A 15492-nucleotide genomic window follows, 5' to 3' on the forward strand; every position below is an offset into this window, starting at 1 on the left:
ACATAAAATGCTAAAAAAAAAAAAAAACACTAAACTAATGAGATTCATACCTGGCTTCAATAAATAGAATACGAATTACATTGTTAATGTAAAAATATATAATTTTTTTTCTTATTCTGATACTGTAAGTTTATTTAACCAAGAAAATGTGACTGGGACATGAAATTATATTCATGACCCTAGACCACAAAACTTAAGTAAGTCTTAAGTATCACAGGTATAATTGTAGCAAAAGCCAAAAATATGGGTTGTATGGGTCAAAATTATCAATTTTACGTTTATGCTAACAATCATTAGTATATTAAGTAAAGATCATGTTCCATAAAGATATTTGGTAAATTTCCTCCCATAAATATATCAAAACTTAATTTTTGATTAGTACTATGCATTAAGAATTTCATTGGACAACTTTAAAGGCAATATTCTTAATATTTAGATATTTTTAGATTTTGTACCCTCAGATTCTAGATTTTAATTTGGTTGTATCTCGGCCAAATATTGTTGGAAATTTTATTCCGCTTTCAGTTTTGTGGTCCAAGATCAAAAAAAAAAAAAAAAAAGAAAAAGGGACTTTCTTAGGACTTTGCCTTTCTTATTTTTGATCACCAAATGTCACAGTAATTTTATAATCTGAATATTTACAGCTAATTTCATCTCTAAAAAAAACTATCAAAAGGCAAAAAAAAAAAAAATCTGCAGTTTAAAAATACGAATCCATAAAATGGTTCAAATCTGTTAGATACCATGTTTACAATTTACATTTCTAAAATGTAAATTTAACAACAAAACTAGTCATAAATACAACTTGTTAAAGGCCGCATGACAAGAATTCAAATTTAGAATTCATTAGCCACAACTGCTGACGGATAACCTTCCAGGTAATTCTCCTGACGTCATTCGTTAATTTGACTGTAACGCCAATCACCGCAAAGTCTCACAGACTTGTTATGACAACACTATCCTCTAGGCAGTCCACTGTCTCCACTCTGTAACATCCTTGAAAATAAGTGTGCTGATTCTAAAGAGAAACCAGAGCCCCCAGATGAGCGTGAGCGTCTCCGGTAAGGCTCGCTCTCATTCGCAGTGTAACCCTGCAGACAGAAGGTATGTGTTAGTCACTGTTTGATTCAGACATATTTTCAATGGCGGCTCATTGAGAAACAGGGGCTGTTTTGACTCGGTCATCTTTGAGAAAGCCTGGTCTTGGAGACTAGCAGCATTTGTAAAAGATTAGCGGGCTAGCTCTCGTCTACTGTGCTCGGGTCAGGTAGAGTGCAGTAAGCAGACAGTTATAACGCTGATATCTCTTCATCTAACATTCCTACAAAACGAACGGCCCTGTAATCCAATTAAGCCCCGCAAAAGATGTGACCCTTCGGCCACGAAGGTTAGGTTTTCAGGTATCCCGAGGCAAGATTTCTGCAATGTAATGCAATTTCTTTATGTCGCAGATCACAAAATCCCTTTTGATGAATCGCTCTGCCGCAAGTTCCCGAGCATTAAACTCACTATCGATCTTTCTGTCAGCGTAGAGAGCGAATATGCTTTGTCATTGCGGGAACAGGCCCAGTTGGGGTGCGCTCGCAGAGTAACACAGCGAAAGCAGATCACTCTGCCTTAACCTATCATTAGCCAAAAGAATAAATGCAAACCAACTGTGCGAGAACAATAAAATAATTTGTCAAGGGAAAAGGGTGCAGATAAATTCTGGGACTCATTTTCCAGCTGGCCTGAGAAGTGAAATCGCTGGCCAAGTCCACAGCACCTGGCTGTCAGGGCTTTCATACGGCCTTACTTCATTTCAGTTTTTAAAAAGCAAAGCAGTTAGGTCATTCACAACACAAGCACCTTTTTTCTCTATTAGTCAACATTCGACTTTTTAGGGCAAGAATCAAGTAAACAGCAAAAAAGGACAAAACGAGAGACTCGCAACACACACCGCTCCAGCCGCTGAATATTCTTGTCAGAAACTGCTAGTGATATATAACAACTGTTTCCTGCTGCCTGTGTCATCTTTTTTCTTTAAATAGGAACCTTGTGAAGTCAGGCGTTGCTTTATGTGTAGATTTAGGGGTGCTAGCAAATCAGTTATATGGTGGAGCGTAGCTGTGTGGACTGGCCCTGCCGTAAAGCACGAGCGTGGAGCCAAGGGAAGGCCGTAAATGTCAAGCGCAGCCTGGACAACAGAGTGACCTGGTTCTGATTAGGCTGAGATTGTTTTCGTTTCCACTTTCTCCACGGAGATATTCAGCACATACACACATTGCGATGTATAACCTCCCTCACATGTGTTAGTTCAATAAGAAACACACGTGCATGAGACATGAAGGTTACGTGTGACAGACACGCTCAACACGCATTCCTCGCTCCGTCACTTACAAATGTGACCTGGAGGTCACCAGGCGTACTTCCCATTTTTCCATGACTGGTGACGTTCCTGTCTTTGACAGTAGCGTCCCTCAGATATCTCAAAGTGTAGGGCTGTGTATTGCCAATAATCTGACGATATGATATTTTGCGATACTGTAAGCAAGGCGATATATTGGCATATTTCTTATTTTATGAATAGGACATCATTTTTAGGAAAGCTGTAATTAAGAACACACCAAAAATTGCAACAAAAAAACACACAGTGGGATCTGCATTTGCATTACTCAGTCCCTGTAACATTCAATGTTACTGAACCACTTTTGTGCAGTATGAGTAAAGGGGGGAAATAAAGTGCTTGCGAGATTCTTTAGTTATTAAAAGCTTTTATAAACAGATCATATATATTTTTAGACCCTGCTTTACAATTTAAGTTTACAATTGTAACATACAATGTTAGAACATTTTAATCTGAACTTTACTCACCCCCTTGTCATCCAAGATGTTCATGTCTTTCTTTCTTCAGTCATAAGGAATATATGTTTTTTGAGGGAAACATTTTAGAATTTCTCTCCATATAATGGACTTTGCCCCTGAGTTTGAACTTCCAAAATGCAGCTTTAAATGGCTCTAAACGAAAGAAGGGTCTTATCTAGCTAAATGATTTAAAAAAAAAAATACAATTTATATACTTTTTAACCTCAAATGCTTGTCTTGTCTAGCTCTGTGTGTACTCTGTGTAGAGATTAAAAAGTATATAAATTTAGAAAATAACTGATCATTTTGCTAGATAAGATACTTCTTCATCGGCTGGGATCATTCAGAGCCCTTTGAAGCCGCATGTAAACATTTTGTGAGTTCACACTCGGGGGCACCATAGAAGTCCATTATATGGAGAGAAATCCTGAAATGTTTTCCTCAAAAAGTATAATTTCTTTACGACGTAAGAAAGACATGAACATCTTGGATGACAAGGGGGTGAGTACATTATCTGTAAATTTTTGTTCTGAAAGTGAACTACTCCTTTAATATCAATGAAAAAGTTCTTGCAGGATTCCTAAAGAAAACAAAAGAATTGTAAAACAATAAAACAAAGACAGATATTGGACATTCTGAGAACCTTTTTATCCTGAGAATTTCAAAAGGTTTGGATTTCACAAGTTTTTCAGTTTGTAATTATGTTTAGCATGGAATCGGCAAGACCGCGACGCGAGCACCGCTTCAACTGCACACAACGGCCCCATCGCGAGAGAAAGCGGCGGACAACGGTGCGGCGACCCCATCGCGTCCGGTGCGAAGACGCGGCAAGCGGCAGAACCGGGATGTTACCTCAAAAGCCGACATGACGCCACACTTTAACGTTGTACACCAAGGCGGGAGTAGGAACTATTCTTTCATCCACAATTAACGCTAGTGGCGTCTGGCGTGCCCTTATGTTAGCATTTCCTGTCACTGTTTAAGTTCAGAGATAAGAAGATTGCCATCTAGCGGTCAGGATATAAACTCAAAACGAAGCAACTGCCATAAATCTTGTGTTTTTTTTTAAGTAATGATATTGCGTTTTTGAGAATTGATGCAGTATCGCCAAACAAAATATCGCAATACACACGTGTATTGTTATTTTCTTATACCCCCATTAAAGTGACAGTATAGTCAAATTGAAAGGGTTTTCTCATGCATTCTATAAGCACACGGCTGGCTGAAAGAAAAATCGAGCAGTCTGCCATAATGGGATGTCTTATTTCTCATATTAATGGAACGTTTGACAGTGGAATTAATGCTGTGTCAACACTGGAGAAGTATCTTAACGTTTATGGTACATTTGCTGCAGCATGATGAGTATGTTCTCGCACACAGACACACACATGCACATAAAGAGGTGACTCCAGTGGAAAGTTTGGCACAGGCCGAACCCTGGAAATCTCATCTGTGAGATTGCGGTCAGGGCTTAAAGGGTGAAATAGTGGGGGAAATATTTGTGGTAGGTGATAAGTCAGCAAACTCAGTGCAAATTGTAAAAAGCTGAAGTCAACATTCATTCCTCAAATTCCTCTCATCCTGTTAAAGGGCCGGGACGCATTAGTCTCTCTTATTCTCTCATGCTCTGCTTTCTCATGAGCTATTGCAGCTATATCTCAAATGCTTTATTAGGGATTTTGGTTCTCTTTATGCGTTAAACTGTAAGGCCCGTCACACATTCTACATCTTACCCGCATATTTACAGTATCAGGCATCCATATCAACCGCATTCACACTGTCCAAGTGAGCAGCACAGTGCTGCGGCACTGAGAGTGTACAGTCGTGGCCAAAAGTTTTGAGAATTACATAAATATTGGAAATTGGAAAAGTTGCTGCTTAAGTTTTTATAATAGCAATTTGCATATACTCCAGAATGTTATGAAGAGTGATCAGATGAATTGCATAGTCCTTCTTTGCCATGAAAATTAACTTAATCCCGAAAAAACTTTCCACTGCATTGTTAAGAAGGCTTCAGGTCGTCCAAGAAAGTCCAGCAAGCGCCAGGATCGTCTCCTAAAGAGGATTCAGCTGCGGGATCGGAGTGCCACCAGTGCAGAGCTTGCTCAGGAATGGCAGCAGGCAGGTGTGAGCGCATCTGCACGCACAGTGAGGCCAAGACTTTTGGAAGATGGCCTGGTGTCAAGAAGGGCAGCAAAGAAGCCACTTCTCTCCAAAAAAAACATCAGGGACAGATTGATCTTCTGCAAAAAGTATGGCGAATGGACTGCTGAGGACTGGGGCAAAGTCATATTCTCCGATGAAACATCTTTCCGATTGTTTGGGGCATCTGGAAAAAGGCTTGTCCGGAGAAGAAAAGGTGAGCGCTACCATCAATCAGTCCTGTGTCATGCCAACAGTAAAGCGTCCTGAGACCATTCATGTGTGGGGTTGCTTCTCATCCAAGGGAGTGGGCTCACTCACAATTTTGGCCAAAAACACAGCCATGAATAAAGAATGGTACCAAAACACCCTCCAACAGCAACTTCTTCCAACAATCCAACAACAGTTTGGTGAAGAATAATGCATTTTCTCAGCACGATAGAGCACTGTGCCATAAGGCAAAAGTGATAACTAAGTGGCTCGGGGACCAAAACGTTGAAATTTTGGGTCCATGGCCTGGAAACTCCCCAGATCTTAATCCCAGTGAGAACTTGTGGTCAATCCTCAAGAGGCGGGTGGACAAACAAAAACCCACTAATTCTGAAAAACTCCAAGAAGTGATTATGAAAGAATGGGTTGCTATCAGTCAGGATTTGGCCCAGAAGTTGATTGAGATCATGCCCAGTCGAATTGCAGAGGTCCTGAAAAAGAAGGGCCAACACTGCAAATACTGACTCTTTGCATCAATATCATGTAATTGTCGATAAAAGCTTTTGAAATGTATGAAGTGCTTGTAATTATATTTCAGTACATCACAGAAACAACTGAAACAAAGATCTAAAAGCAGTTGAGCAGCAAACTTTGTGAAAACTAATATTTGTCATTCTCAAAACTTTTGGCCACGACTGTAGTTTCAGCGTTGAGACTATGTGTAATTGAAAGGAAACATGCTGAAAACGCACAGTAAACCTATCAATTAGAATCTTTTGCATCTTTCTACAAGGCAAAATAATGAATCGAACTAATCACCAACTATTTGATTGCAAGTTCTACATCCAGTGACAGGTAGAGAATTTAATTATTCATGAACAAATCTTACAATGTTTTAAGAAAATAACTATTTCAGGAAAATGCAATTTTATTTCTAATTGATGAGGGACATTTCAGTTAAAAAATACATTTAAAACAGTTCTTCCAAAAGGCTTATCATCTAGATTATACACAGAGTTTTTAATTACTTTTTAGAGGTAGTAAATAAATGCAAGTCCAATAATTGATTATTATACTATTTATATTATATAAATATAAAATGTTTTTATATTATAATATAATTCAATGACCCATACCACTAGTGTTTCTTTATTCTTTTTCTAGTCTACTTGTTTTCTTTTTATTTATAAAATACATTGGTCTTTTGTTGGTTTGATTGCTTCTATTGTCCTCATTTGTAAGTTGCTTTGGATAAAACCGTCTACTAAATAACTAAATGTAAATGTAATAATTATGTAAGAAACTTATTATTATAAGTATGCAAGTTCAATAACTGATTATTAAAATATATTAAACAAAAGAAAACTTTTATTATTATTATTATTATTTTATTATATTATTATTGATCCTCCACTATAGGAAAACTTGACCCTCTAGCACTCTCTAACCTATTTCTATTATATCTAAATGTTCTCTTTTAATATATTAAAACAACAAAAACTGACCCTCTAACACTAGCGTTCCTTATTCTTTTTTAGTTTATCTACTTGTTTTCTTTTTATTTATTATTAAAAAAAAGTATTTTGTTGGTTTGCTTGCTTCTTTTGTCCTCATTTGTGACCCTGGACCACAAAACCAGTCATAAGGTTAAATTTTACAAAACTGAGATGTATACATCATATGAAAGCTCAATAAATAAGCTTTCTATTGATATATGGTTTGTTAGGATAGGACAATATTTGGCTGAGATACATCTATTTGAAAATCTGGAATCTGAGGGTGCAAAAAAATCTAAATACTGAGAAAATCACCTTTAAAGTTGTCCAAATTAAGTTCTTAACAATGCATATTACTAATCAAAAATTACATTTTGATATATTTATAGTAGGAATTTTACAAATAATCTTCATGGAACATGACCTTTACTTAATGTCCTAATGATTTTTGGCATAAAAGAAAAACCAATCATTTTGACCCATACCATGTATTTTTGGCTATTGCTACAAATATACCCCAGCGACTTAAGACTGGTTTTGTGCTCCAGGGTCACATTTTTAAGTCGCTTTGGATAAAAGCGTCTGCTAAATGACTAGACGTAAACATAAATGTAATTATTATGTAAGAAAATTATTATTAGTACAATACACATTGTGCGTATCCTCACACACAATGGCATACAGTAAATGATCAACAGCTACAGTGATTTAAAAAGAAGCACATTTATTGCAAATCTGACTACACTGGTTGTGCTGTATGTTTTTGAGTCATTAAAAATGCATTTAAGTTAATTCTGGACTCCACTGTGTAACCTTCCTATGTCTGGTTTAAAAAAAATCACACAAGTCATGGTCTCTGTTGTTACGTTGTATTTTAATTTTAACTTAACATTATTTTCTCACACTATTCGGTGAACAGCTGGTTGCACTGTGTGTTTCTGATTCAAGTAACATACAAGTTATTAATTTGGGAACTGGACAACATTCAGTAAAAAGAACTGACGCAAAAGAATCATTGTTAGGAAACAAGCTGTATGTTTCTTGTTGTACATTCTGTTGCAACATCAGTAAATAAATAGGCCTAATGCACAATAAACTCAAGAGTTTTTAAGCACATTATTCTGTCTGGATCAGCGTAACTATACAGATGGTTAACAGAACCAAACTTTTTTTTTTAAATGTTACCAGTTAGGAATAAGAACTCATTTGTATTAATTCTACATGGCGTATCCCAAATTATAGTTTTCGTAATTTCTGTCTATTATTAAAAGAAATATTTAATTCATTACCTAAAATTCCTAAAATTCATTTTAATTTCTGCATAGAGCCACACACACAAGAACACTGCATGTTCTTGATGTGACACTCACACCCTGCAGATGCAGTCTGGCCTAAATTTTTACATGGCATGTAACAATTATTGGTCAAAAGTTCTTGTGTTTCACATAAAAATTCCCATAACGCAAAAACAAAGTGAAGGATCAGGCAAAAAAAACAGATAGGACAGTCTGCGTCGTGGGAAATTGTGTCCTCTTATCGTTCACCGGCATCTTTTTCTCCAAATATTAACCTGCCAAACTGCTGATTTCAATTTATGCTGTAAGTCTGAGTAAACACCCCAGAGCACTGTGTGGAGATGATGACCAAGTTGTCTGACAGAGAAAAGTTTAATAATGTTCGGTGTTCTTTTAACCTCGCTCTGAGCATGTCTCCGTCTGAGTAATCCAACAGCAGCTTGACGGAAACAGGAAGTATGAAACGCTCAAAGCTTATCGATTTGTGACTGTAGACTGTGCTGAAATGCCTGGAAAAAAAAAATCTTTCAGCCCTGAAGGTCAGTTCTGAATGGACTGTCGCCGGACGTGACAAAAATATGACAAGCAACAGCACAAAATTATTAGTTCCACTCCATGATGTCCATTATGTCTGGTATTCACAAAAATATTAGCTTTGTTGAAGAAAACGAGGACATAAATGATATTTTAGTGCTGCTCACAGCGAACTGTCTGTCTCAGAATATTTATTAATGTCTGTCAGTTCCTTTTTTTGCCCTTTGAACTGCAAAAGGTCAAGTTTACTTGACCCATGCTCAGCTGGGAAGGTGGTGAAATGTTATTTCTGTGGCTGAACGCAGAAGAACTTCACTAAGAGGCAATGAAAAACAATAAGCATTCCCTTCTCGACCATCGTTACATGCAGCTCACAAACAGTCTGAATATATAAAATTTACAGCCTTCGGTGATTCTAAAGACGAATGGCTCCCATCACATAATCCAGATCTGTTCGTAAAAGCGAAGTGTTTTCATTCTAAACAATCTGCATTCAGGACCCAGGTTATTAGCCTTCAGAAATCCCTGAGCGTAATGTAATATTACACTCGGTTGGTGTTGGATCACTAGAGGACGAGAGAATAACTAATTCTTCCAGAACCCTGCGCTTTATTAACAACAGCAATAAAGTATATAAACTGCACTATTAGACTTTATAATGTATTTCATCGCCCTCAGGGGTCATTCCAGCCAATCAGATCGCAGACCCAATGGGCACTGCCCCATGGCAGCTTCCTGGCACGATGAAACGACCAAACAACAGAGAGGATATAACCGTGCCTACTGGAATGATTTCTGCTCTCTACTAATGAAGGAATAAATGTTGCGCATTTGTTTTTGACCACTCGGATGAAGCCAGTGCTCGATTGGACGGCTGACGTGCCCAGACTTGTAATGTCTAAGGACTGGCAGAAAACACCTTATGAATCTGTCTACATTCACTACGTCCTCTGTATAAATTAAAAAGGCGGTTTGTGCAGCCAGAGTTTGAATCTGCTGTAATCTTTGTGGTATTTCTCGATATAAAAGAATAATACTTATTCTAATAAAAGACCCACCAGGGAACTTGGCACTGCTTTTAGTATCCATATTTATGTTCTATTAAACAGGCAAGTGAACTGGGCGGAGTAGAAAAAACAGCTGTATTGGTACAAAGACCAGCGGGGCGTCGATCGCCATCCGTCACCTTTAACACTAAATCAACAGCGGCTCCAAATGGTCACGGCCACCTAGCCGTCTCGCGGCGTCCCGCCACGGGAAGCCGGGGTCCTCACGTCCGCTTCAGGCCTTGCGATCTGCGCCGCCACAAGGAGGATTTTTCTTTGATGAAGCAAACGAGCGCTGGGCCAAGAACAGCAAGTGCCACTGTCGAAATGTAAATCAAAAACCCACCCGCGTGCACGGTCACACGCGCTGAGAAGTCTGGAGACGCAGTTGCTGCCGTCTAAAAATGCATGAGTAATTCGGCCCATGTAGATGTGCGGTTAGCTGTGGCATGTCCCCCTGGCACAGGCCGAGAGCGAGTAGCCCCTTCATCTCAGTACGGAGTCAGGGAGACAGAGCGAGTAGGCAAAACAATCAGATCCATTTCACATGAGGCAGGAATTCGACCCCTATATCAAAAAGCGAGAGGGAAAAAAGGTTGGAGAGTGTGGGCGCATTTTATGAGTGATTCTCAAGACATGGTCCAAGCTAAAAATACACTTTATGATGACACATCGGAGCCAATTCTGCTTTTCCTCCGTTTAAGCCCAGGTCCAGAGCACATTTCCTCTGGTATTCCAGCGATATTTCGACACTTATTCAAACCAGATAATATTTTTTTAACAGAATTATTGGTTTGAGGGCTGTATTGGCAGGGCGAGGGTGCCCTTGAAATGTGGGATGATTCGGGCCGTAGCTTTGGACTCGTATTACACATCCCGCAAGCATAAATAAAACAAAACTGGACATTGCTATGACATCACAGGTGCCATAAAAAGCCTAAATTGTAGTTTAATCCAACCAGCAATAAAGGTCGCCGACGTCTGAATGTTTTACCTCAGGATTGATTAAGCATGTTGAGGTTTTACATATTATTCGGAATGATCCCAAACCATAATGATTGAGCGACATATGCTGTAATCTTCTAAAACCACAAGTGTATCTTTCAAAAACGTTGCTCAATTAGATTATAAAATGTTTTTCAGATTCCTCCGCAGATTATGCCTCACCGACCGCATCTTTCTTTCAGAATTAAGCTTGTAAACTCCCCACCGAATTAAGCTGAATCAACACTCGAGAAGGTCCTCCAGAGACCCGTTTGTGAGAAATGATTCAATGGCTTCCATTACAGCAAGCTGGCTCTCGAATGCCTGGTGACTGACGCTGAAAAATGTTCACTTGGTAAAGGTTTGCCCGCTGATGTCATCGACCAGGATGAAATAGCTCTGCACATTGATCATGAGGACTTTGTGAATCAATGGAACAAGCTGCAAACATTACAGTTTCCCCACACAATCAATTTATCCATGCCTCATTCTGATGTCATAGGAGTTCCCCAAAAGACGTGGGCCGCAGCCGAGGAGGATGTGTGGGAGTGTGTAGAGATCAAGTGCGTGCAAATGTGAGAGAGAAAGCCTAAAGTCCAGAGAAAACCTCGAGAAAATGCTCAGGCGAGAGCAGGTTATTGCACAGTCCGCAACAGTTTACCAGTGATGCAACCACCGACGTCAACATTTTTTTTAAACTCAAGTGCAGCCAGCCACAGCAACTCAAACAAAGCGATCTTGTGGACAACACATGTTTACAGGAAGCAATAAAGCTAGTTGTATAAAAAGCATTTACTTCTGAATCTAAGGGTTTTAATACTTTTTAACAATCTATAATGGCAGCGGCACACCATGCATCCTGAGACATATTGAATATCTGCCAGACAAGCATAGGAAACTTCATCAAGCTACAGGAATTCAACTTATGCCACATTTTACGGAGTGACCAAACGGTGCTAAGTTTGTATATGTGTGTGGGAGCAGACGCATTGCCATAGAAACCCGAAACACTATACCAATGACTCCCTTTAGAGTCAATTACTCATTTTTTCATGAGCTGAATCAACACTTCGACGTGGGAGTTTGTCTGCGTGTGCTAAGTATTACCTTGTGTTTAAAAAAAAACACATGCATCGATAATCTCTGATAAGGATAACCTCATTTGATGAAACATGACTTCTTCTTTTTTTTAAGTAAAGTAACTTCATGGGACAAATTCAGAATGTGATATCATTCAGCTCAGAAATTGAAAATGTGTTGATTCGGGGAAAAATCATCTGACTATATTTACCAATGCACCACAAATCAGTAATTGACTTATCCAGGAGACAGAAAGCCAAAGAACAATTTAATTAGCCATGGCAGGGAGATTTTGTCCCATCGGACAAGTGTTGCGTTTTTAGGCTGTTCATCATGTACGCGTGTAATATGCCTTGCCAGCTAAACAACTTTCTCATGATTTTGCTGAATTGTACAGTACAATATGAATGCTTCTGCATTAAAGCATCTCCTAGGTAACTTTATCTCGTTTGATAACATGGCATTTCAACAATGCCTTGTCTATATAAGAGCTTCAAACTACTTGGCTACGGAACAATCACATAATTAAAAACATAACCTTAAATGACTTCATTTACAATGACGTAATCTTGTACCGCATGCCGTATATAGGTTTCAGATACCTTGCAAAATCTGCAAAATGTTAAGTATATTACCAAGAGTGATTATACAAAATGCATGTTATTTTTTTATTTAATACTGACCTGAATAATATATTTCACATAAAAGATGTTTACATAGAGTCCACAAGAAAAAATAATAGTAGAATTCATAAAAATAATCCAGTTCAAAAGTTTACATACGCTTGGTTATTAATACTGTGTTGTTACCTGAATGATCCACAGCTGGGGTTTTTTTTGTTTAGTGATAGTTGTTCATGAGTCCCTTGTTTATCCTGAACAGTTAAACTGCCTGCCTTTCTTAAGAAAAATACTTCAGGTTCTACAAATTCTTTGATTTTTCAGCATTTTTCTGTATTTGAACCCTTTCCAACAATGACTATTTTGAGATCCATCTTTTCAGGACTGAGAGACTCATATGCAACTATTACAGAAGGTTTAAATGCTCACTGATGCTCCAGAAGAAAAAACAATGCATTAAGAGCCTGATACTTATACACACTTTTTTAAAACAGTAAAAGTAAGTATAAATTCGACAACTGGCCTGCAGGAATAAAAAAAACCTTCAAACCGAGACTTAAAAAAATAAGATGCAGCACTATGAGCAAAGAATAATGGGTGAAAAAGAACATGCTTCTTCATTAAAAAAAAAAAGAAGAAAGAAATACCATCCTCAAAAATCTAAAAAACATGTTCTGTCACTTGGTTTGAAATGAAATGAGCACCTGATCAATGACTATTTTTAACGGATGAACTTTTGTCTTTATATTTCAGGTTAAATAGACTTACAGATCATCATATAATCAACGTTTTATCGCAGTGATATTCTTTCATTTAACACTTAAAGGCTTCTCATTTTTACTTCACTTGTAAAATGAGTGACATAATTTCTCTAACGTAATCACGCAACACGCTACATTTCACAAAAATCCATTCTATTCCTGTCCAGCATGTAAATTAGGATGCTCAAATAGGTATATCTGAAACATCAGTATTCCTTTGTATCAAATACATCTGAGAGACATTGCAATGATTCACTTCGGACGGGGGCGACTTGTGGACTCAAGCCTCATAAATGCTGAGACGCATTTAAGAAACATTTGGTTTGAATTTGTTAGGCAAACATCATAATCAAACCCTCTGACTCTCTTTTGTGACAAGGTATGATTACTAATATAAGTCAAATTTGTATAATCATAAGCTGGAGTAACTTTGCCAACCCCCGCAATCCCACGCCACTGTAGCATCATCTAAACAGGGTGACCACCCTAAATCCAAAACCAGAAAGCCCTGTTCTTGAGGGATGCATGCTCAATTACATCTAACATGACTTGCGATAACAGTGTCACACATATCTAAGCACACATATGCACATAGTGATAATGCATAATCAGCAGAATGTTCCTTCTAAAATAAAAATACTGAGGTAAGATGTAAGTATAAAGATGCTTTTGTGGAACACAGAAGAAGATGTAAGGATGACAGCCTCAGTCACCATTCACTTTCATTGTTGCAAAAAGATGCAATGACTGGGAATGGAAAGTGAAGCTGAACCTCTAACATCTACGTTTGTGTTCCACAAGCCAATTTTTTAATACGAGGGTGAGAAATTTAACCTGTGAGAGAACTATTCCATTAAGTTCGTTATGATAAATGAATATACTTGAGAAGTATTTTGTCGAATGACAAACCGTGCGAGATTAATGTAACTGTAACACATTTAACCTTATTAAAGACACGATAACCTGTAGCAACGAGGAACTGCGTCAGATTGTTTCAAAACACACCGCGACAGGACGATGTTACAGGCTATGCACAATTTTGCGGATGCGCTTAAATGTTAAAATTGTAAATGACGCTCACATATTATCACGCACTCTAAAATACAACCATATATCGATGTTATTTTAAAACTGGTAAGGTAAAAAGTGTACAAACTATCCATGAAAGGACAAGATACACTCTTTAACTACATTTAAAATAATGGCTGATTTTCAATGCTATCTGACTGCTACGCAACAAAATAAATTACAAATGTATGTTATGGAATTAACTTTTAGTTAGATTGTTAGTTTGTTATTCATTTATTATAAATTCGTTTTTATTATTATATTTCTTTGTATATTTTAAAACCAAAGGTTTCCAAAAACTAATGGCTTTTGGCTCTGTTGTGCAGATTGACATTTAGCATCTGTGTTCAATTAAAAGTTACAGAAGCCGTTGTAAGCCAACTTTATTTGAAATCTAAATATTGTATTATTGCTATCTCGTATTTGCAATCCTAATTATGCTCAGCCATAGCAGATTTCTCAAACTAGACTAGGATCGCGAAACCATGAAAAAATGAACAAAATGAACAAAATGCAAATGTGAAAGACAAAAGCCCGCGAGTACATACCCTCTCCAGGTGACATGGTAAAACAGTGAAGTTTGGAGGTGTGATGCGTGTGGAGTTTGAGATCTTCAGATCCGCATCGCATCTGTATCGAGGCGGGATTCGAGCCACAGCCGTCAGCAGGGACGCGTTTCGGGCAGATGTCTGTTTTACTGCTGAACATGGAGAAAGTGAGCTCGGTGAAATCTGTCTGATGACTGACCATCCCAAAGAGCGCTGCAGATTTCTGCATCTGGACTTCTGACTTCCAAGTGTGCATGTCAGTCCCCATACAAGATAATAGTCCTTATCGTTTCTTGTACCTGGGGGATGAAGAATCACACCATGAACTTGAACTTGAAGTCAATTGAAGGAACAACTCTTAAATGGCAAAATGATAAGCATATAGACACTAAACCAGTAAAACACACTAAATAATGAATGTTTTCATATGTTGCAGTAAATTTAGTAAAACATAGCCTACCTATTTAAACCCTCCAGAGCAAGAAAGAGAGGATATTTTGATTGAATGATGATGACTCTCAAGTTCTGCGTCCAACAGGCTGTTAAATGTGTTCTTACCGACCGCATCCTCTCTCCCGTTTCAGCTGCAATTTTATGAGTTTTCTATAGCATCAATTCTGAAAACCAAAACATGCGTCCCTGTTTTGATTGACAGCTCGAAGTGCCAATGAATATACACTGCAGAAAGAGGAGGGACCAATCGCTAACAAACTGGAGGCATGCATGCGAATAGTGAAATTGATCTGGATCCACTTCAAACTGGGAATAATAATTTGCATCTACACAACTAAAACAGGCCTTCTCAGATATACAAGCTAAAACAGAGATGAGATTCGTCATTACACGGCAACAAATAATAAACAA

The 15492-nt window shown here is 38.0% G+C and overlaps 1 protein-coding gene across 1 annotated transcript in view; it reads right to left on the reverse strand.

The window, feature by feature from the left end:
• glis1b (GLIS family zinc finger 1b) overlaps positions 1–15224 on the reverse strand; it is a 107212-nt gene extending 91988 nt beyond the window's left edge. Inside the window, exons 1-2 of the mRNA XM_073819262.1 lie at positions 15089–15224; positions 14629–14927 (exon numbers count right to left, since the gene is read on the reverse strand). Of these exons, the coding sequence (XP_073675363.1) occupies positions 14629–14896 (268 nt within the window). The 5' untranslated portion in view covers positions 14897–14927; positions 15089–15224. The remainder of the gene's footprint in view (positions 1–14628; positions 14928–15088) is intronic.
• Positions 15225–15492: the final 268 nt, after the last annotated feature.

The sequence above is a fragment of the Garra rufa genome, chromosome 15, assembly GCF_049309525.1.
Source record: "Garra rufa chromosome 15, GarRuf1.0, whole genome shotgun sequence".
In the NCBI taxonomy this organism is placed as follows: Eukaryota; Metazoa; Chordata; class Actinopteri; order Cypriniformes; family Cyprinidae; genus Garra; species Garra rufa.